The sequence below is a fragment of the Hypanus sabinus genome, chromosome 29 (genome assembly GCF_030144855.1).
Source record: "Hypanus sabinus isolate sHypSab1 chromosome 29, sHypSab1.hap1, whole genome shotgun sequence".
NCBI lineage: Eukaryota > Metazoa > Chordata > Chondrichthyes > Myliobatiformes > Dasyatidae > Hypanus > Hypanus sabinus.
In genome coordinates, this window is record NC_082734.1 from 14,869,331 (window position 1) to 14,892,728 (window position 23,398).

The following is a 23,398-nucleotide window of genomic DNA, read 5'->3' on the forward strand; positions in this document are numbered from 1 at the left end:
TCAATAACCCATATTGAAATGCTGACATAATCTGGGCCTCCCATCACCAGTCTCACAAATCTGTACAAGATCTCCCATATCACCTCATATAAGACAAAGGCTACACAATAAATAGGAGGACTGCGGACAACACAAAGGTAGTGTGTGCCACTGATCTCTAGCGGGACTGGTAGACAGATGTTAAAAAGGCACACGGGCTGCTTCCCTTTGTTGGTAAGGCATGCAATGTGAGAGCAGGAGGTTCTGATGGAACTGAACACAAGACTTGTTAGATCACAGAGTGAATCCTGTGTATAGTTCTGGTCACTACATCAAAGGAATGATATGACTGAATGGAAGGAGTGCAGAGGAAATTTGCAAGAATGTTACCAGATCTGGAATTTCAGCGATGAAGAAAGATTCAAAGGTCTGGGGTTATTTTAATTTGCTAATGGGCAGGCCAATGGGAGACCTAAAAAGAGGCCTGGATTGAGTCTTTTTTTCCTTAGTTGAATAGTCAAAAAACCAGGGGGAATAGATTTAAATGATCAGTGGAGGGATTAGAATGGATTAGGAAAGATGAAGAAATAAGTTTTCAACCGGGGGTATTTGGAACTCACTGTCTAGATGGGAGAGAGAGAGAGAGGAAAATTCCTTCAGAACTGCCTGGAAATATACCTGCAGCTCAACAGGGCTGTTGTAAGATGTAGTTAGGTTGAGCAGCTCTTTTTTGACTAGTATTGACATGATGGGCTATAGACTCATTCAATGCTGCAAACTTACTATGATTCTCATGAAACTATTTCATGTTTGATTATCAAAAGAAAAGATTCATTAGTGTTAGATATGGTTTAAATGTTCAAACTAGAACCATTGTTGGTGAAACGGTAAGATAATAAACAGTGGGAGTATTTTTATAAATTATTGTTGGATTTATCTTAACTTTTCTCTTAAATTTTTTAACAAAGGCAGCAGAGCTGTTGATAGTTTGCCTAGTTTTGCCTATTCATTCATATTAAAAAATAATGGATTTTCCATAAGCATTGGTTATAGTGCAGCACATTCTTCTACCATTAATGCTGCACCATTGCATTTGCAAATTGATTTGGAAATAAGTATGCAAACATTGACTTGTAGATTGCAGAGCTGTAAAATAATATTTCATGCAAAAGGGTGTTTATGAATATAATGTAAGTGAGACCTTGAGCCAGATAGCATCGTTACTAGTGCAGAGATGCCTTAATCTATGATGATTGCCTTCAGTGATCAGATTTTGAATGCAATTGGTAGAGGAAATTTATAAAGTATAAAAATGATATTCTAGCAGGGACTTTTTAAAATGCAACATGATACAGGACTCTGTTTTTTACTTATTATTATTGTGAGTTAAATTTAAAGGGCATGGCCTTTTTGTTGGTAAATAATCAATGGTGGCTGTGCCTGTCCATGATATTATTGTGTATACACAGTACAGCAGAGAAATGGCATGTTTTGGGTGAATAAGAGCTGTAACTGCCAGAGTCACCTTCCCAATGGGCAGGGTCATGGGAAGAAATGGGAACAAGAGGTTCAACAAATTTGTTCAATTTATACATATGAACAGACACTGTTAAAACCTATTTCTAAGCAAAGCGATAAGAAAAGGTTGTGAGCATGTCATACTGCCACTTACCGTGACGAGGCCTTCAATTGCTAACTGCAGGGACTTCAGATCCTCGACAACAGCAACTCCTACTCTGGTTTCAAAGGTTTCAGAGTAACTCCACTCCACTGAAAGAGGTGGACACAAACTGTATCAGTCCAATTAAGAGAAGGATATGGAGTTAAAATCAGGATGAATGTAACTACTGCTACTACCTCATCCCTTGGGTGACTAGGGTTTGATCCTGGCCTTGGGCACTGTCTGTCTCAGTTTCCACATTCTCTTTGTGACCACACGGGAGACTTCTGGGTGTCCCAGCTTTATCCCACATTCCAAAGACATATGGTGAGTTAACAGGCTGCTGTATATTATCCCATAATGCGGGCCAATGGCAAAAAGGACCAAAAGGGAGTTGCTGAGCATATACGAGTGAAAAAATGTACAAGGGTACAGAGAATTAAGGAGAGGGAGAATGAGACTAATGTAATTGCTTTCTTAGGATCTGGTATAGACTTGATGGGACAAATAGCCCTCCTCTGTGTTGTTCAAGTTTAGGATAGGGAATTTTATATTGATGTGGCTGTACACACATAAAAATTAAAGTTAAAAAAACTTCCCTTTGAGAATTAACAATGGGCTCTTACTGAGAGAAAGTTGAAATGGAACAGTTTTCCAACAATTTTCCTGGCGACTATCTGGAAACTGCAGGGTCACAAAAATCCTTCTGGTGCAGAAACAGGCCATTCAGATGGTTAAATCCATGTTGGCTGTTAACTCTTTCCATAAGATTTCTATAACAAAGGTGAACCAGACTGGTCCATAGTTGAGAGCATGTTCTCATGTCTTCTTGAATACGACTGTCACGTTTGCTATTTCCTAGAGCTCTGAAACCTCCCATATCCCCAGGGATGAGTGGAAAATTAATCAATTCCACTGTGCTTAGCCATATAGAATGTCTGCCATCCAAACCAGAACTTATTTACTTTAAGCACAGACAGTCTTCTCTAATAATGCCTCCTGATTTTTTCACCTCTTTGAGTATTCCGATGATCTCAATCTTCATTAAGAAATTAACAGCAAATTGGTCTGCCATATGCTCCAGTACCAAATCCAGCAATGCCTCTACTTACTTGTAAGGGCAAAAATGAAGAGATGAAAGAAGTTCACCAGAATGCTGAGGAATTATCTTCTTCTACTATCACCATTCTACTGTCCCTGCACATCTCTGCAGCTCTATGTTGATTTGGTCCTCTATCTCCCTCTCAATGTTAAGTAGTCTAAAGATTAACTCTAGTATTACGTTGATGTTTTTCCTGCAAGTGGATTCTATCCATGACCCTGTAAAGACATCCCTGCCCTAACTTGATCATTACATTATTTTTTTCTTAATCAATTCTGCCTCCTGTTCTTCATTCCCTATCTTTTCTAAATATCTCATATCTAGGAAATACTGAGTACTCAGTCCTTTTATTTGAGCCACGTTTCAATCATTCCCTCTGAATCCCACACGGTGAATTTAACTTCAAGCTTTCCAAATTCATGCAGTACAACTATACATACAGTCCTTGTCTTCCTTGCAGATGTACTTCAGCTGTCCCTACCTACAATCTTATTACTTTATAGTCTAATGCCATCTACCACTTCTGCCCCTTTGTTCACTCTATTTTTGGATGATGAACATTGTGCATTTTGAAAGAAATTCAGCCCATTCTCTCTGTGTAGCTATTTAGACACACTTCTTGGCACTGCAATCTCTTGCTCTTCTACAGTGCCCAAGCAATTGGCACTTACAAGGAATTACACAGGATGCTTTGCATTGAGACTAGTCATCATGCCCAAATGGTCATTGCCAGTGTTGGTATTCTACATGGACTCCATTCACTATATAATTTCATCCTGTCAACATATTTTTCTACTTTTGTTTTATCCCTATAAGTGCCTATTCTATTCACGTCCTCCATAAGAACTGGAAGAAAATGCTGGAGGAACTCAGCAGATCAGGCAGTATCTATGGAATTGAATAAACAGTCGATGTTTCAGGACAAGACCTTTCTTCAGGACTGGAAAGGGAGGGAGAAAATGCCAGAATAAAAAGGTGGGAGAGAGGAAGGAAGATAAGCTAGAAGGTGATAAGTGAAGCCTGGTGGACAGGAAAGGTGAAGGGCTGGAGAAGAAGGAACCTGATAGAACAGTGGTCTGGAAGAACCAGCTTCTCTTGGATTCCTCAGTGACCATATTATTGATAAACTAATTGTAGATCCCATACCCAAAACCAGCACTACAACAATAGTATTCATTCTCCCCTCTCCAGGAAAATGAGTTCCAAATCATTAGTTATTTTTCCTGCAGAGTGCAAACTTCCAGACTTCTCTTTAAGCCAAGGAATCTTGTACACATTAGTGATCAGAAAATCATTAATCAGATGGAGCAGTTCAGCTGGCTGCTGCCTGGAATGGACATCAAATTCACTCCGCAGTAGTAGGGTAAATTCTGGTAATGGCCTGGTGCTGCTTTTGAAGGCAGACATGTAAAAAGGCCCATCTCTAATGTACTCAATAGCTCTTGATGATGTCAGTGCTGGCAGCTCCATGAAACAAAACAACCATTGATTTAGAATCCGGGATTTGGATCAAATATCTTTTGTCTTTTGTTCTGGTAAACATACATCAGCAGGAGTTACCCTCCCAGACTTTGCCCAAGTCCCAATTAAATCCTGTTAACAGGGAATGTTAATGGGTTTTTCTTTACTGCTTAAGTAAGGATCTTAATTGGTCATATTTGTTCTTACACACCACCACAATAAGTTGCATAGGGCTCCATAGTTGATATTTATCTCCCCTAACCCTAACCAAATGCCCTGATGGCAACTTAGGTCATCTACTCACTGTAAATAGTTGTTTGAACACGTTGGTAGGTTAATTAGCTACTGTAAATTGTACTAGAGTGACAGTAAATAGTAATGTTGGTTGGAATTGATAGAAATATAGAGAGAATAAACTATAGAGAAAATCAGTGGAGCAATGGGATTGTTGTGTGAGCCAGTAGAGACTTGATAGACCAAATGGCTTCCTTCAATGTCATAAAGAACAATGGAAATCACCCTCCTGTATTAATCAGTTGTTTGCTCTTTTAACCAACAGTTTTAAAAAATTCTGTGAACACTTGGGAATCATACAATAGACACATTAGACCCGTTGCAATTACAACAATGAATCAATTGGTTAAAACTACCTTTATATCGAGTGATTATTAAGGTGTCTGTCTTTCGTGGTTCCTCAAATGTGACCTGAAGAGATGTACTGCCAGTTACAAACAAACACACGTTCTCTGGAGAATCAGGAACATCTGTAGGGAAAAATAATTAATTCAGGTTACCCTCATGTTCTGCATTAAATATGGTGGGGAGAGTCAACATAATGTCTCCTTGATTCAGTTGATAAATTGCAATTTAACATCATGCACATAATAAAAGAAGTCTAAAACTGTAACTGTATTGATAATTCAATTAAGTAGGATGTTAGTAAATTGGTTGGATGTGCACTTTCTCACAGCAGTTGGGAGAAGATACTATGGCAAGTCGAATCACTCCTTTGAACTGCACAAATTCAAAGATTTGGCTAGGCATCATGCTTAATGATGATTCAAATCTAGAAGGAATTGTAAGTAATTGTGAGGACCACAGATTGCTGCAGGTGGATACTGAGATGGTTCAAAGAGCAAAGTAGAGGCAACCATTGACGCCAACTAGTGGAGTGATGTCGCAGCAACAAGCTGGCACTCAATGTCAGTCAGACGGAAGAGCTGAATGTGGACTTCAGTAAGGGTAAGACGAAGGAACACATACCATTTCTCATAGAGGGATCAGAAGTGGAGAGAGTGAGCAGTTTTAAGTTCCTGGGTGTCAAGATCTCTGAGGATCTAAACTCGTCCCAACATTTTGATGCAGTTATGATGAAGGCAAGACAGTGACTATACTTCATTAGGAGTTTGAAGAGATTTGGTATGTCAACAATTACACTCAAAAACTGCTACAGATGTACTGTGGAGAGCATTCTGACAGGCTGCACCACTGTCTGGTATGGGGGGGTGGGGGGAAGGGCTACTGCACAGGACCAAAAGAAGCTGCAGAGGGTTGTAAATTTAGTTGGCTCCATCTTGGGTACTATCCTACAAAGTACCCAGGACTTCTTCAAGGAGCGGTGTCTCAGAAAGGCAGTGTTCATTATTAAGGACCTCCAGCACCTAGGGCATGCCCTTTTCTCACTACTACCATCAGGTAGGAGGTACAGAAGCCTGAAGGCACACACTCAGCCATTTTAGAACAGCTTCTTCCCCTCTGCCATCTGATTCCTAAATGGACATTGAACCCTTGTACACTACCTCACTATTTAAATATATATTAATCCTGGTTTTTGCACAATTTTTAATCATTTCAATAAATGTATACTGTAATTGATTTATTTATTATTATTTTAGTTTGTTTTTTATCTTCTATATTACGTATTGCATTGAGCTGCTGCTGCTAAGTTAACAAATTTCTGAACACATGCCAGTGATAATAAACCTGATTTTGGAACTCTTTTTGGACTTGAAGGCAATTCTATGTGGCAGAACTGAGGCGAGGCAGGGTGAAATGGTGGGCCCATCGGTGAGGAAAGGAGCACCTAAGGTTTGGTTGATTTAAGCGCTGTGCTGAAGGCCAAATTGAGGTGGCGAGATTTGCACAACATAGTGTTTCAATACAACTGAACTTGATGTTTGGACGGAAACTTAAGTACCATGCAACATCAGAAAGATTGGGTACAGGCTGAATCAAAGCAGCGGGATCCAGGTCCATGTACTGATTCAACTGAACTTGACGGTTGTATGGAGATTTAAGTGCTATGCCGGATTGGAAGCATCGGTTACACGCTGAATCACGATGGTGGGGTCCAAGACCCAGAGTGCATCTGATGTTTGGATATTAATTTAGGAGCTAAGCCAAATTGAAAAGGTCAGGATGGTGCAGCTTGAGACAAGGGTTGTTCAGATTGCTGATCCACGAGGTTTACTCTGCTCTGCACTGAACTATCTTGCTCTCTTGCAGACTTCAGTTCAGAACACTATTTGTGCTTTCTTTTTCTCTGCACATTGGGTGTTTGACGGTCTTCTTTTTATATGGGTTCTTTTTTATGGGCATGATTTGTTTTTTCTCTCTCTGCACATTGGGTGTTTGACAGTTGTTTTTTTAAATATATGGGTTCTTTTGGGTTTCTTTGGTTTGTGGCTGCCTTTTAAGAAATTAATCTCAAGGTTGCATAATATATACATTCTTTGATAATAAATGTACTTTGAATTCTTGAAAGCGAACAGTACATAAGAATAAAGGAGTGGAATGTTCAAGGTTTACCAACCCCCATCCTGGTAACCTGAGAATGGTGTTGTTAACTGATTCATATGGTCAATTACTATCAATTAGTCTATATCACACCCAGATAAGAAGTGACAAAAACTCCATCAGGAGAAACTATTAAGAAACCATAACTCCATAGTCTCTTGTTCATCTTAGCATAGTATATTTGCTACTTAAAATATCTCATATTATTACAGCTTCTACCCAAAAATGTTATTTTCCCAAAAAAAATCTATCCAATTTGTCCTTATTGAATCAATGTGAACTGCTTCACTGTCTCTCTATGGAAGACAATCTATGGATTGCTCTTTCATTCAACTATTCCTTCCATAATTCAATATGACCTTGTGTCTATCAAGCACAAGCTGCGATGATCCTTTGTATGTCAGAACACTGCAAAGTAATTTAACCAGGGTAAGAGCAAAGGTCATTGCAAAGGGAGCAGTGGATAGGATATGCAGCTCAGGAAGAAATGTTATGATGACTAGTTTGGATACACATTGCTTTACGAATATAAGGAATTTTAAATAAAAACAAAATTAATGATTCCCGGTAAAGACATAGGCACTTACGTGCATTGTCAAAAGCAAGTTTCATTTGCTTATAGAGCTTGTGTCGAAATCTCCAAGTCCGAAGCGCTCGGGTTTTGTTATGGAAATCAGCCTCTGACTCTTCATTCCTGAGTTCTGTCAGTTCGGAAATCTTTTGTCCTGCATTGCTCACTATTGCTGTCAGATGCACAGACCAATTTCTTTCATCGACTGGATGGACAAAATGTCAGCATGGAGAACATGTGGAGTTTAAGGGAAAAAGATGGGACAAACAGAATGGTGATGAGAATAGCAATAGGGATATTTACTTAGGTTTTGTACTACTTTCAATCAAGTGGGGAATGGTGGCCTAGTGGTGAAGTCAGCATAGTTTTTGGTAAGTCTGGGTAACAGTAGCCATAAAACAACCAGATTGTTCTAAAAACTCAGATGGTTCCTGGAAGAAAATCTGCCACCCCTGTCTGCTTTTACATGAATGAGGCGCTGGCTGCACCAATACAGTTGGCTCTCAACTGCCTCCTTCAGTTCAGGGAAGAAGTAGCAATGTCATTAATAAATACTGACAATGCCCATTTGATGAAACAAATTATTTTATGAAACAAATTTAGAACTTTGATAGAAGATCACTTGGAGGTGTGATCTTTCTGCTGTATCAGCTTATCCACTTTCTAGCTCGAGGAAATCTGCAGACGCTGGAAATTCAAGCAACACACACAAAATGCTGGCGGAACGCAGCAGGCCAGGCAGCATCTATAGGGGGAAGCACTGTCGACGTTTCGGGCTGAGACCCTTAGTCAGGACTGGCTTTGTCAGGAAGGGTCTCGGCCCGAAGCATCGACAGTGCTTCTCCCTATAGATGCTGCCTGGCCTGCTGCGTTCCACCAGCATTTTGTGTGTGTCACTTTCTAGCTCCACATGTTTCTCACTCCCCAGGGTAATAAGTCCCAGCGATACTCATAGAGTCCATATCATAAGTAAACAAATAAATAAGGCATTTAGTGATGAGAAAGCATCTCATCATTGAGACGCACAATAAAGCAATGTACACATTAGAGAAACCCATTCTCTGTACATGGTTTTGACACATAAGGGTGCTGATGTCACATAAGTTGGTGCTGGGTGTTCACTATTGTAAAATCATTTAAGAGGGCCACAGATTAGAAGGACCTGAGCGAGGAGTGTAGGAAACATGAGTGCTTCCTCTAAGAATTGCTCCAATGCCTTTTAAAGTGGAAGTCCAGCCCTCAGCAAGATTGATACGCAGTGGGGATAGCAGGGATAGGTGGTACTTACTAATGATATTAGAATGACTCTATGAGTGGAGAACAGATATATGGCAATGACCAAATACATGTTTTAGCCTTTCATTGAAGTCTCACAATTCTATGATAGCAGTCATCGTATTTCCTATAAAGTCACCACTAACTCTTGACTGTGATGGTTAACCATGCCCTTAACATTCTCCATCCCTAGTTCTAGTTTTGACTACTCACACTGATGGTTATCCCTGGCTCCAGCATTCATTAAGAGGCTCGCCATTGAGATGTTATTAGTCAGGACAGCAATATCCAGAGGTACCAGGCCATTGCTTGTAGCCTCATTGAGGTTGTTGAGTGTACCAGGACGCGCAAGTATCTGCTGAACTGCATCGAGATCTTCATGTTCCACAGCATCAAAGACCGAATCATACTGAATGTTCTAGAAGTTAAAAAATGTATATTAAATTCCACTAAAATCAATATGACCCTAAAATATATCTTTTGAAGCAAATACAGAAACCAAACTGGAATTCAATGCTACTTGCATTGAATAATCTGGGTCATGACCATAGTAGTTGGTTGATAGCAGTTAATGCCCTCTGTGTTTCAGGCTTCTTTTGGATGATTATTTAAGAACTGACCCACTATTCCCATTTAGCTTATTGCTTAGATTCACTCTGAAGGAGTGCCAGCCTCACAAAGCTACCTTTAAACCTTCACTGGTAACAGTGAAGAGTTCAATGCAGCATTACTGTTGTGTTCACTCAGAACCACTATTGCCAAGAACTCACTGAAAGATTTCCTTTTAACTGTTGCCAATAAGTACTGATACACAGAATTCCCTCTGAAAATCTGCCAAGGGTTACTGACCCCATAAAGTTCCCCTTACCATCACTAATATTGAAGAGACCTCTGAAGTTCTTGACTCCTTTCTGCTAAATTTTCTACCAATTATTGTTACTTACCTAACTCACCATGTCAACATATGGAAAGAAGGCAGGAAAATCTGGCTATGATTCGTTTCTATAGTAACAGAAAAGATTGCATTATAGTAAAACAGGTCGTCTGATTGACACCATTGCAGAATCCTTCACCCATGTACTATGACTCACACTGCGGGGATATTTTACTCATAAGTGAGTCATAGTTTTGTGCTATTTTACCGCATAGGCTACTACTGTGCTGCGTGAGTTCAATAGCGGTATATTGAGGTAATATTATACTGGAAATTACAGGGTAATTACATATTTTGGGGTTATTGCAAAGCAGAGTTGTCAGCACCTCTGCATTTGTTGTGAACTGATCCATACACAGCATTGACAAGTAAAGCTAAAATCTTGCTTAGTTGTTTAGAAAATAGGTCAACACGATGCAGTCTGTTATTTTTGGTTCCTTGGTTTGCCATCTTTGTCATTTTATAGATTTGAGATTTAAAGGAACAAGATTTTGTAGAATTTACTAATCTAAAGACAGTGGACTTTAAACATGGCCATTGATTTATTGAACTGCACAGACCATTTATAAGCTCTAAATACTTGTTAATAATATACATGGCATTTCATATTACAGTAAGAATCTGTAATGGTACAAGGAAATTAATTGACAAGAATCCATATTTATTTTCAGAAATAATTTCTGACTTCCACCAGGTAAATGATCTACTGATGGGCCAACACAATAACATAACTCATACCATTGATGAAGATTTCTTGCTTCTTTCCTTTTCAATTTTTTTGATGAGGCAGCCTTCCTCTGAGCTGGAACTACCCTTTAACCTGAAGGACAGGTTACGGTAGAGTCGCTTGGCAGCATTTGGGGACATGGGTCCCAGTGACTTCCTCCTCTGGAGAGGTTCCCTGATCGGTTGTGTCATTTTACTCAGCATACACCTGGGAAGGACGGATTTTAAAAAAAAAAGCTTGTTAAATATTAATGCAGGAAAAATATAATTTGTTCAAAAATTTTACTTATTTTGTGGCTTCTCCTCTTTCCCTATTATCTTTCTCTCTTGTGCCAATATTGAAACTCAAGGAATAAAAAGTTTAAAGGCAGCATGAATATTAAGAAATGATTTATGGACAAAAATTATTTTTTCTGAACCTGGAGGATAGTATATGCATTTTACCTAGGACCACTTTTTTTTTGACACATGGTGATATTGAGTTGGCATGTATGGTAAAACTTCTAAATTTCTAGATGAAACCTAACTTTGAAGTATAGTCAATAGTGAGGAGCTCCAAAATAGATAATTAAATGGTAGATAAATTTTAACACTGAAATGACCAAATGATACAGTTCTAAAAATGTGTGATGACATAAGTACCAGGGTATATTTGTGCATGATTCTTTGAAAGTGCCAAGATGTGATGAGACATAGTTAGAAAAGCAGATGGTACCTTGGGGTTTCTAAATAGATGCATGGAGCTTAAATAGATGCTTAGAGATTATGTTGAATGCTTATGAACCACAGGTTGTACCATGATTGGAATATTGTATCTAATATGGTCACCAATTGCTACACCACCCTGTCCTCTGTATCTGATTTCCAAACTATTGTGAATATTACCTGCTAATAACAAAGACAAAAACTACTTAACCTAGTTGATAAAGGTACTGGATGTCATTCCTTACTGTTTGTTTTTTCAGGCATGGAATTATGTCTTCCCTGTATCTGCATTTGAGTCCCATTTGTGAGTCCAAGCAGGGATTTCATATGAAATAGTGTGTGAGCATTTGATTACCAAGTTAAATTGATATTGGGCGGTTGGGCAGACTAAGGTAATGATTGTGTACCTTGTTGAAAAATAACTCTCCCTCCCTATCATTGATTTTAGGTCTTCACTCTACATAACTCCTTCTCGGTGGATCTAAGGATTGGGAATCTCAAATACAAGGTCAGACTGTAGAAACTAGGGTCACTTTCCTTGCTGTAAAGAGGTTTTAGAGGGGATTTCATAGAGCTGCAAAAGATCACAACAGTTTATGATGGTGGACAGAGTGACACTATTTCCTTTGGATTGTAGTTTAATGATTAGGGAACACAGTTTGGAAGTGATGGGCAAAAGTGCAGGGAGAATGTGAAGAAAAATTTCTTAATGTGAAGAGTGATAATGGCCTGGTTCTCACTGCTTAAGAGTTATGGCAATAGAATGATTCAGGATATTCAAAAGGGAACTGAATAGGGACAAGGGAAATAATTTGCAAGGCAAGGGAAAATAGTGGGCTAGTGGGATTTCTCAGCCAAGAGCTGGCACAGCAGCTGGCAGCCTTCAGTGATCCAGGCTTGATCCCAGTTTGATCCAAACCTCTGGTGCTGCTTGAGTGGTATTTGAACATTTCATTTGGTATTTGAATATTTCCCTGTGACTATGTGGAGTTAAGATGATGATGAAATAATCATGACCTCCAACAACTGATAATCCACTACAACACTGGCTTCACTAATGCTCCCTTTTTCTACTCATCACTCCACTATCCTCTTTGCATTTTAAGATGAACTCTTCTCACTTTCCCAATTATGTGAAAGGGTCTTTGATCTAAAATGATTACAAGGAAAAATCCCTGCACTTGTTTAACAAATTCCTTAGAACTTTAAGAGCCACATTTAAAAATACCATCCACAGATGGGTGTAAAATTCATCAATATTGCAGTGTGGTGCCACCCTGTATATTGAGATGTGCTCCATTTCTCTCTCCACAGACATGATCTGACCTTTTGAGAGTTCCCTGCCTCCATTTTCTGCTTTCATATTAAACTATTGCTTGACCAAACCATGGTATAATTTTACCAGTTTAGATACCAGTTCCCTGATGTCTATTAGCAACATTTTCTTACAGCAACAAGAGTGGGGACAAACATTGTTGTTTTAAATTAATTATCCAATTGATTTTGGTTGGTCTGCTTTTATTCTAATTTTGATTTAATGTTTTGATCTGAATAGATTGCCAGGACATTTCAAAGGACAATCAAGAGTAAACATATTATTGTGTGCATAGGGATGTATACAGGTTCAGAAGTTTTCCTTTATTAAAGCATGTTAGTGAATAAGATGTTTTTTTTTTACAATCTAGCAGTTACATGCTCATCATTAGAGTAATAGAGCAATACGATAGAGATATAGGCCCTTCAACCCAGTCAGTCCACACTGACCTCCATGTCCACTTAGCTAGTCCCAATTTCCTGGGTTCAGCCCATATCCTTCTAAGTCTCACCCCTCCATGTACCTATCCAAGTGCTTCTTAAATGATACCACTGTACCTGCCTCACCACTTTTGTAGTTCTTTCCATGTACTTGCCACCTTCTGTGCGAAAAAAACTGCCCTTTAGGTGTCTTTTAAATGCTTCCCCTCTCACCCTAAATCCATGTCCTCTAATTTTAGTTGCCCTTATCCTGGGGAAAATAGTTTTAATCATCCACCTTTTAATTTTAAACATTTCTATAAGAGATTCCTATATTCCAAAGAATAAAGACCTAGCCTGGCAAACCTCTGGAATGGGATGTTATGTTGAAGTTGTACAAGATATTGATGAAGCCTAATTTGGAGCATCATGGTCACCTATCTACAGGAAAGATATAAACAAGGTTGAAAGAGTGCAGAGCAACACACCTAAAATGCTGGAGGAACTCGGCAAGCCAGGCAGCATCTACATATGGAAAAAAGTACTGTCAATATTTCAGGCTGAAACCCTTCTGCAGAACTGGAGAAAAAAAGCCGAGGCGTAACTTTAAAAGGGGGGTGGTGGGAAGAGAACCAGCAGGTGATAGGTGAAACATGGAAGAGGAGGGATGGAGTAAAAAGCTGGGTAGTTGATTGGTGAGATGAAGTGAGAGAAGGAATAGGGGATAGGAAATGGAGAAGGGGGGCAGGGTTGGGGGTCATTACTAGAAGTTTGAGAAATCGATGTTCTTGCCATCAGGTTGGAGGCTACCCAAATGGAACATAAGGTGTTATTCCTCCAACCTAAGTGTGGCCTCATCACGACAGTGGAGGAGGCCATGAATGGACATATCAGAATGGAAATGGGAAGTGGAATTAAAATGGGTGGCCACTGGGAGATCCTGCTTGTTTTGGCTGATGGAGCGTAGATGCTCAGCAAAGTGGTCTTCCAATCTATGTCAGGTCTCACCAATGTACAGGAAGGCACACTGGGAGCACCAAACACAGTTAATGATCCCAACAGATTTACAGGTGAAGTGTCGCCTCACCTGGAAGGTCTGTTTAGGGCCCTGGATGGTAGTGAGGTAGGAGGTGTAGGGGCAGGTGTAGCACTTGTTCTGCCTGCGAGGGTAAGTGCCAGGAGGGAGATCAGTGGGAGGGACGAACAGACAAGGGAGTCATGTAAGGAGTGATCCCTGCAGAATGCAGAAAGGTTGGGGGGAGGGGGGGAAGGGTGAGATGCATTGGTGGTGGGATTCCGTTGGAGGTGGCGGAGGTTTTGGAGAATTATGTGCTGGATGCAAAGGCTGGTGGGGTGGTAGCCTCCCACCTGATGACATGAACATCAATTAGCCTCCAACCTGAAGGCGTGAATATCGATTTCTTCAACTTCCAATAATGGCCCCCAACTCCATCCACCCCCATCCCCTTTTCCCTCTCTCACCTCATCTCACCAATCAACTTTTCAGCTCTTTACTTCTTCCCTCCCATCCCAGGTTTCACCTCTTACCTGATGTTTCTCTCTCCCCTCCCCCACTTTTAAAATCTACTCCTCAGGCTTTTTTTCTCTAGTCCTGCCTAAGAGTTTTGGCTCGAAATTTCGACTGTTCTCTTTTCTGTAGATGCTGCCTGGCCTGCCGAGTTCCTCCAGCATTTTGTGTGTTTTGCTTGAATTTTCAGCATCTGCAGATTTTCTCTTGTTTGTGAAAGAATGCAGAGAACATTTACAAAGATGTTGCTGGGTCTGGAAGACCTGAGTTACAAGGAAAGATTGAATAGGTTAGGACTGCATTCTTTAGAATGTAGAAGATTGAGAGGAGATTTGATAGAGGTATACAAAATTATGAGGGGTATAGATAAGGTAAATGCAAGCAGTCTTTTTCCACTGAGGTTGGATGGAACTGCAACCAGAGGTCATGGCTTAAGGGTGAAAGGTGAGAAGTTTAAGGGAACATGAGGGGAAACTTCTTCACTAAGAGGGTTGTGAGAGTGTGGAATAAGCTGCCAGAACAAGTGGTCCATACGAGCTTGATTTCAATGTTTAAGGCAAGTTTGGATAGGTACATGGAGAGTAGGGACATGGAGGAAGATGGTCCCGAAGCAGGTCATTGGAAGTAGGCAGTTTAAGTGGTTTCGGCATGGACTAAATTGGCTGAAGGGCCTATTTCTCTGCTGTTCTTCTCTACGAGCATGAAGATTTGTACGGCCAGATTTGGGAACAGCTTCTTTCCAACTGCGATAAGACTGCTGAATAGATCCTGACCCAGATCTGGGCTGTACCTTCCAAATATCCGGACCTGACTTGCACTACCTTACTTTCCCTTTTCTATTTTCTAATTATGATTCATAATTAAATTTTTTATTATATTTACTTCGATTTGTACTTCAGGGAGCGCAAAACACAGAATCAAATATCATTGTGATGATTGTATGTTCTAGTATCAATTGTTTGGTGACAATAAAGTAAAGTATGATTTCTCCTTCAAGTTTAGGAAACGTCCCTATAAATGAAGAATTTTTAAAAGGGATGTTGCTTGCACTCTTTTTAGTTTAACTACATCTTTCTTACAACAGGGTGACTAAATTATAACACCAAAGGTAGCCTCACCAACAACTTTTACAACTACATTACAATGTCCTATCTCCGACACTCAGTGCCCAGACAGACGAAAGCCAATGTGCTAAGCACCTTTTTCACCATTACTGAGATTACTTTGTTAAAACATTTAAATTAATTAATTCATTGAATATAATTATTTCTGATGCCATGTTGGAAGCTAGAATCACATCTCTGGATCCAGGCCCTGTGGACTACCAGTTCAGTAATATAATTAGTATGCAGGAATTTCTAAACGCATGTTTCTCTTTGCTGAAACAGTGAGCAACTTGCTATTTGTATCCAGCGCTGAGTCACTTCCCATTAACGACATTTGCAGGCTTTGTCCTTTTATGTCTACACTCGCTGTCAGTGCTACTCCAGAAGTATATAGTACTTTAATCTTTGGTTTTTGACTTAGCTGCGGTGCAGAATTAGCCATGACTAGAGTTGCTGACGTGCAAGTCACTGTTGAGATATATATCAGCTCTGCATTAATACTGAACTTCTTTCACTATACAGGTAATTCTACCTCGGCTAACCAGAATATTTACATAAATATTACTCATTCTTCTGTTGTCACAAATAACAGGTTCAGAACCATATGTATGCATCAGTACACACAAATAACCAAGAGAAAGTATTTTTCCTATGCAAAACCACCCTTAATATTTTTACATAAACTGAACACCCTATTTTACCTTTCATTTGATGCATTCTTGTGTAATTGAGATGATTACAAGGGCAAATTAATATAAAAATATAATTTTAACCTGGGATTATTATTCTATGAACCACATAATTAAATCAGTTAACTAAAATAGTTTATTAACAGGGCAGTTCAGTATGTGAAGAAAATACCTGTACAGGTCGAAAGCACAAGCTCAAGAAATGCTAATGAAAGTTGACGGCATTAATCTCCTCTTGTTCATTGTTGTGATATTGGGAAACAAAGCAGCAAGGTCACACAAAGAGCAGAGAGCTAAACAACCTGACATTTAGAATTTGTAAATGCACTCTAGAACACCAGGGACAATTCAGAAACAAAAGTGCTGGAAACATCAATAAGTAGGTTACATCAGATGCTAACTGCTTCCAACATTTTATATTTAATTTCAGATTTCTAGCATCTTCATTTTTTTACATTTTCAGTTGCCAATGAAAGTTCCTCCTCTTGATTAAGTAAGTTACTCCTTAGTATTTTAAGTGCTACATTTGGAAGTCCAAAATATGGGTATTACATTTCTTCAGTATTGTAGTGTGATGCTGCCAAATATTTTATGCTGAATTCTCTGAATCCACAAATGAGAGTGCAAACACTGAGTGATACCATTGCTGCTGAGAAGAATTAAGGAAAACATCCAACATTCATTAGTTGGACAACAGAATATTGACTGAACAGAGGGAATGGTGTGCTATCAGAAATACTCATTTCTCCTTTCTCTCCCGAACTCTCTCCAACCTGAAAATAACTTATTTTCTAATTTTTCCAGTTCTGGTGAAGGATCTGCAACCTGAAGTGCCAACTTTGTTTGCCCACAGATGCCATCTGATCTGATAAGTGTTTTACTGGAGAGTTTTAGCATTTGCATTTTTATGAAATGGTGCATAATGGTCAGTGGTACATTAGCAATTCAATTTGAGAGAATTTCCTACATTTTGTTAAACAATACTTTGCAGCTGTCAACTCCCACTGTGTTTTGTGGAGGTGTAGATAAAAGTAATTACTTTTAATGAGTACCTGAGCTGTGTGCCCTGCTCTCAGACACAGACTGCCCTCATAGATATTAGACAACACAGAGAGATTATGTAACATCCAACTGAAACTTGGTCACTGTATGAAACATGAATTACACAATAAGAAAACAGATGCAGGAATAGGCCACAGCCCCTCAAACTTGCCTCACCTTTCAATATAATCATGTTGATCTGCCCAGGGCTTCACTTCTATTGTGCCATAGCCCTTAGTTTCCTTGCTATTCAAAAATGTATCTGCTTCCTTCTTAAATATCCCCAATGATCTAGCTTCCACAATCATTTGTGAAAGGACATTCCTTTTGCCTCCAATCTTGTAACTATCTCCCCTTGTTTGAGACTCCCCTACCAGTGGAAACATTTCAAAGTCCATCCTGTCATGTCCCCTCAGGATTTTATTTGTTCCAATAAAATAAACTCTTTCTATTAAACTCCAAAGATTACAGATCTAATATTGTGAAAATCCTTTCATCCAGTGAACCTCTTTTGCACTTCCTTCAATGCCAGCATTGGAGAAAATACAAAAGAGGATTAAAACTTTGGATGGTACTCCAGCTGTGGCCTAACCAGTATTCTGTACAACTGTTCCAATATTTTCATATTTCTAAATACCAACCCTTCTGCAGTAAAAGCCTGTATGCTTTCCACCGTAAATTGTCTTGAAGCATTTTACGGAAGTGTTTAACAAACAAAGTTAACACCAAATATATCAAGACAGATGACCAATAACTTGTCCAAAGAAGCAATTTACAAGAATGGGGAGAAGGAAAGGTTTAGGAAATTAATTCCAAAGTTATGGCCTGTAAAACTGATGGTGATATTATCAGTAGTGGAGTACCTAATATCAGAACAGCAAGAGTTGGCAAATGCATTAGTGCAGATTATGCCAGAGTTTTGCAGATACAGAATTACAGACTGGTTACAACTTGGAAGCAAACCATTCAGTCCATCAAGTCTGTACTAATTCTAAACAAAAATAATCCAATCAGTCTGAGGCCTCTCTATAGTTAACCAAAGCATTTCCTTCGAGGTACTGTTCCAATTCCCTTTTGCATTCATAAATCATAAGAAATTTTACTTCATGCCACATATGGTACAGTTGCCAATCACTTTTATTTGTGATCATTTTCTCATTGGGGAGTTTCTTTAAGGTTTTAACTAACTCTATCAGATCCTCTCATAACCTCCTCTATTTCCAATGGGATCAAAACCAACCTTTCTCCAATCTATCCATACAACTTAAGTTCTTCATTACTGGAATCTTTATAGTAAATTCTTTCTGCCAGTTTCTCCAAAACATTTGCAGAAACTGGACACATTGGTCTGGCTATGGCTGAACCAGAGTTAGTTCTAAAAGTTAGTCAGATCAACCTTGCTCTTACTCTAAAAGCCCAGGATCCAATATGCCTTTTAACTTATCCTCTCAATCTATTCTACAACTTTAAACAAACCATATATTGCTTTCTACCTTGTATTGCCTCTTCTCATTTTTACTATCAAAATTTAACACTTTCTATTACTCCTAATTGTATTTCACCCGCTACCTCTCCATCCATTTCAATTACCCAAAGTAGGTGATATATCCATATATCCTGATACTTCACCTTCATCAAAGCTTAGCATTCAGGATCTCAACTATTCTCCTCAACTAATCCTCCTGTGTTGAGAGTCCAGCAGCATCTTTTTGCTTTGCAGTAAAACCTCAGCCATGCCTTCTACCTCCAGGACTACATTTTGATCTTGGTCATTGAACTGTTTTACATATCCTCCAAACCTTTTCCTGTTGGTAATTCTATTAATAGATTTAGATTCCTTTGCACATTTTCTGGTAATTTCAATGACAGTAACAAGGAATTTGAAACCATGGAAGGAAATTTCTTTATTGAAACGTTGAATATGTTAAAGTTGGTCAGCACCCATTGGGAGATGGAGCTAATCAGTTGCCCCTTAAACAGTAGCAATGTTATTTGTCTCAGCAAAACAAGATAGTGGCAAGTTCTACATTCTAATTAATCTCTGACTAAGCAACTTTCTTCAAATACTTGGTGATTACATTATCTTTATAGATGATCAGATATCATTACATTGCTGTTTGTGGAAGTTGCTGTACATTTCCTGCATTATAACAGTGACCACATTCTGCTCATTAGTGTTCCACTCTCCAATACAGATTACTTCCATGAAACATTATTCAACTCTGACATCTCTTTGTGTGAAGAAAATTCTCCTCATTTCAGTCTTAAATTAGCTCACCCTTATTCTGATTCTCTGACCTTGGTACTGAACTGTCACAATATTGTAAGTTCCTCTCATTCTTCTAAGCTGTAGAGAATAGGAAGTAATCAGAGATCAAGTAGCAAAAGCTTGGATAAAGGGTTAAGTTTGAAGAAGCACCTTAAGCTAGAACTCATAGGAAAGTAGAGAAGATTAGGGAAAGAATTCCAAAGGTTAGGGCATAGGCAAATAAAGACAAGGTTGAGGTTTAAATACTAATTGGACAGAAGTTTGGGGACTGGAAGAGCACATTGATTGGGAGCTCATATATACATTCTTTCTGTCAGTAAACATGTAAAAATGTTTATTCAAACCATCATCAACCACAATTCCTAACACCACAGTTACTTGATTACATAGGTGACTGTTGGGTTGGTTTTCTGCACGGCACTAATTGACAATTCACTCGGAAGGAAACTTTGCTTCAGAGCTTGTTTCACTGTTGAGGTTAGCCGCTGGTGATCTGGACTAATTCTGTGCCTTGAGCAGCTATGACAGTCAGAATTTGGTGCTATGGCATAACAGGACTTTTATATCAGTTTGATAGATTTAAGAACAAATAAATCCAGACCCAGGTTTACATGATATGGGCTGCACAATGATGTATCTCAGAGAGCTGCTGTCTCACAACCCAGGCATCCTGACCTCTGGTGCCTACTGTGTGCAGTTTATATGCCCTCCCTGTGACAATGTGGGTTTCTTCTGAGTGCTCTGGTTTCTTCCCACTTCCAAAAGAATGTAAAAGTGCTGTAAATTACTCCTAGTGTGTAGGTGAGTGATAGCATTTAGGGGGAGTTGAGTGGAACGTGAGAAAAACAGAATGGGATTAGTGTAAATGGGTGCTTCAGCAGAGATTCTATGTGCTGCTGGGCTTGTTTTCATGCAGTGTGACTCCACGGTATACAGTACAGTGCACATGCAGACCATTTGCCCATTTGATTTTTTCATATTTATGCTCTGATTCATACAAGTGTCCTTACTCATTATTTCATCCAGCTTCACTTTAATCAGATCATTAAATAAAATGGAGAATTTTACAGTCAAAAATATTGCAAGTGCTACAAATCTGAGATTAAAAAAAAAATTGCTGGAAGAACTCAGCAAACCAGGCAGTATCCATGGGAAAGAAAAAGATCCATCCTAAAGAATCAAGGGCCTTCTATTAGAACAGGAGAAGTGAGAAGTCATGTCTTTTTTTAAGTTACAGAGAGGGAACAGTGGTGACAATGAGTGCCTCAATATGTAGACCATATAGAAAGTAATGCATTGTTTGAAAACAAGCAGTCAGAACCTCATGATATCAAAACAATTAAAAATTTAACAAATTGAAACAGAAAATTACCCCCACATCTGTCAAAATAGAGGTTTTTCTAAAAATATTGTCAGCATCAGGTCCTGGGGTTTGAGATGTAGCTGGTTGGACAACATAGTGTTTTTCACTGGTGCAGCAGTGTAGAAGGCCGAAAACTGAGAGGCCAGAGCATGATTCAAGAAGAGAATTAAAGTAATTAATTCAGAAAACTGGAATCTCAGTGTTGCCACTGTGGACAGATTAGAGGTGTTCTACAAAACAATCTTCATTTAGTGTCCTCCATTGTCCTCCAGAGGAAATCACATTGTGAGCATTGAACGCAGTGCACCAGACTAGAAGAAGTGTAAGTTTTTGCTGCTTTATGTTTAAGTGCAGTTTGGGATAAAAATAATACGATCATAAGGTACAGGAGCATTATTAGGCTGTTCTGTTCAAAGAGTCTGTTCCGCCAATCCATCATGGCTGATTTATTATCCCTCTCAACACCATTCTCCTGCCTTTTCCCTGTAACCTTTGACATCCTGACCAATCAATAACCTATCAACCTCCTCTTTAAATATTACCAATGACTTGGCCTCCACAGCCGTCTGTGGCAATGAATTCCATTGATTCACCACCTTCTGACTAAAGAAATTCCTCCTCATTCCATTCTAAAGGGACATCTTTGTATACTGAGGCTATGCCCTCCCAACAAAGATTCCCTTAGTGTAGGAAACATTCTCTCCACATCCATGAAGCAATAAATGTCATGACCAACAAAGCAGTTCTGGATCTCAGTTTTGGACTTGAACAAAATACTAGTTAGATAACAAATGAAATACTGTGTCCAATTCTCTCAACACACTTTAGGAAGGTCCTATGGAGGGTGCAGAGAAAAAAATGCTAGAATGGTATAGACAGGAGAAGTAATTAGCAGATGGAACATAGTGAGGAGAAACATAAAATCTTCCACTTTGACGGGAAAAAAAGAGATATAATTTTTAAGTGATTAGGTGAGGGTTTGAAAGGTGTTAGGTGTTCAGAGGGACCAGGATATCCTTGCACATGAATCACTTTAGATATAGAAAACAGTTAGGAAGCCAAATGTATGATAGTCTTGGCTGCAAGAGCTAATTACATATGGCAGATCTTACCTGAAATATTGTATGCAAACGTTATCCCTTTACATAAGAAGTATGTATCTGCAATATTCGGAGTACATACATTGGGGGTGTCTCGAAGTCTTGTGTCAATAGTTAGAAGAACTCACCACCTCAGGCGCTATCCACCTGCCTGCCTGTCTCCATCAATCATCTTCTAGGGAAGGGTTTGCGATTCCCTCACGGACCTCAATAGCCAACTCAGAACCCACTAAACCTGACCAAAAAGAAGGCATCCTGGACCGGGGAGCTGCCAAAGAAGGAGATTATGATCTGGAACTCTTATTAGGGTGCTGGAAAGAAAACCAAATGGTGTAATAAACACAAGAGAGAATAATTCACAGGGTTATGGAGAAAGAGCAGGGTAACGGGACTGATAGGATTGTTCTGCTAGGAGGTGGTGTAGCTCAACAATAATAACAAAAATGATTTCTTATAGGTTCCTGCATAAAAATAATCTAATCAGTATGTTTTGGTATTCCCTTCTCTGCATCTCAGCTGGCTGCTCCATGAGCTGCCTTGGCTCTCAGCTCTGGAAAGTCCGCATCACCATTAAATTCCTGCTACTCATTTAATTTTCTTGAAGCTCATGATCAACTGTCTTAGCATCTCTTTCTGTTGAAAATTGCTCTCAGGAAGCAGATGGGACATTTTACAACGTTAAAGGTATTGTATAAAACAAAATAAAAACACACTTGGAAGTTGATGCAGAATTGGTGAAGAGAGGAGGTGTGGCAGACCAAAATCAGTTCCACGAGAGGTCACAGACTTAAACTATTAATTCCTGTTATATATTTGCAGCTTTATTATATTAGGACCCCATCTTAGCCAGTACTTTGCTTTTGCTGTTTACAACACTATTGCTACTTTTTAATATTCATTGACAGTGTGTTGGTATCACTGAAAAAAACCAATATTTATTTCTGGTCATTAAATGCCCGTGAACTGTTGTACCATTTCAGAAACAACTTTATTGCTGCAGGTCTGGTATCCAGTACAGTTCAACCTGTGCCTCCAAGGTCATCTTACATAAAAACAATTGACTTTGACCCACTAATGGGGCCAGGGCTTCTTTGTGCTGTGTATTCTTGACCATTCTGTTCACTGACCACATGACACTGTTGTATGATTTACCTTTAACTAACATCCCTAATTTATCTCTAAAACATGGTACTGAATTAACATTGCTGTTAAACTATCCTAAACCACATCTCTATCTCAAATCACTAACATTTCTAAAGTACATTCTTAAATTCTTTACACACTCTTGCTCTTCTCACAGGCTTGCTTGTTTACAGTGACCTTGGCTGCTTTGTGGCATGCTGGAATACATATGTGGCC

The 23,398-nt window shown here is 39.1% G+C and overlaps 1 protein-coding gene across 1 annotated transcript in view; it reads right to left on the bottom strand.

The window, feature by feature from the left end:
• Positions 1–23,398, bottom strand: part of LOC132383035 (ankyrin repeat and fibronectin type-III domain-containing protein 1-like) — a 214,250-nt gene that overhangs the window by 52,228 nt on the left and 138,624 nt on the right. The window contains exons 3-7 of the mRNA XM_059953740.1: positions 10,517–10,712; positions 9,058–9,262; positions 7,586–7,774; positions 4,853–4,966; positions 1,652–1,749 (exon numbers count right to left, since the gene is read on the bottom strand). Coding sequence (XP_059809723.1) covers positions 1,652–1,749; positions 4,853–4,966; positions 7,586–7,774; positions 9,058–9,262; positions 10,517–10,708 — 798 coding nt within the window. The 5' untranslated portion in view covers positions 10,709–10,712. The remainder of the gene's footprint in view (positions 1–1,651; positions 1,750–4,852; positions 4,967–7,585; positions 7,775–9,057; positions 9,263–10,516; positions 10,713–23,398) is intronic.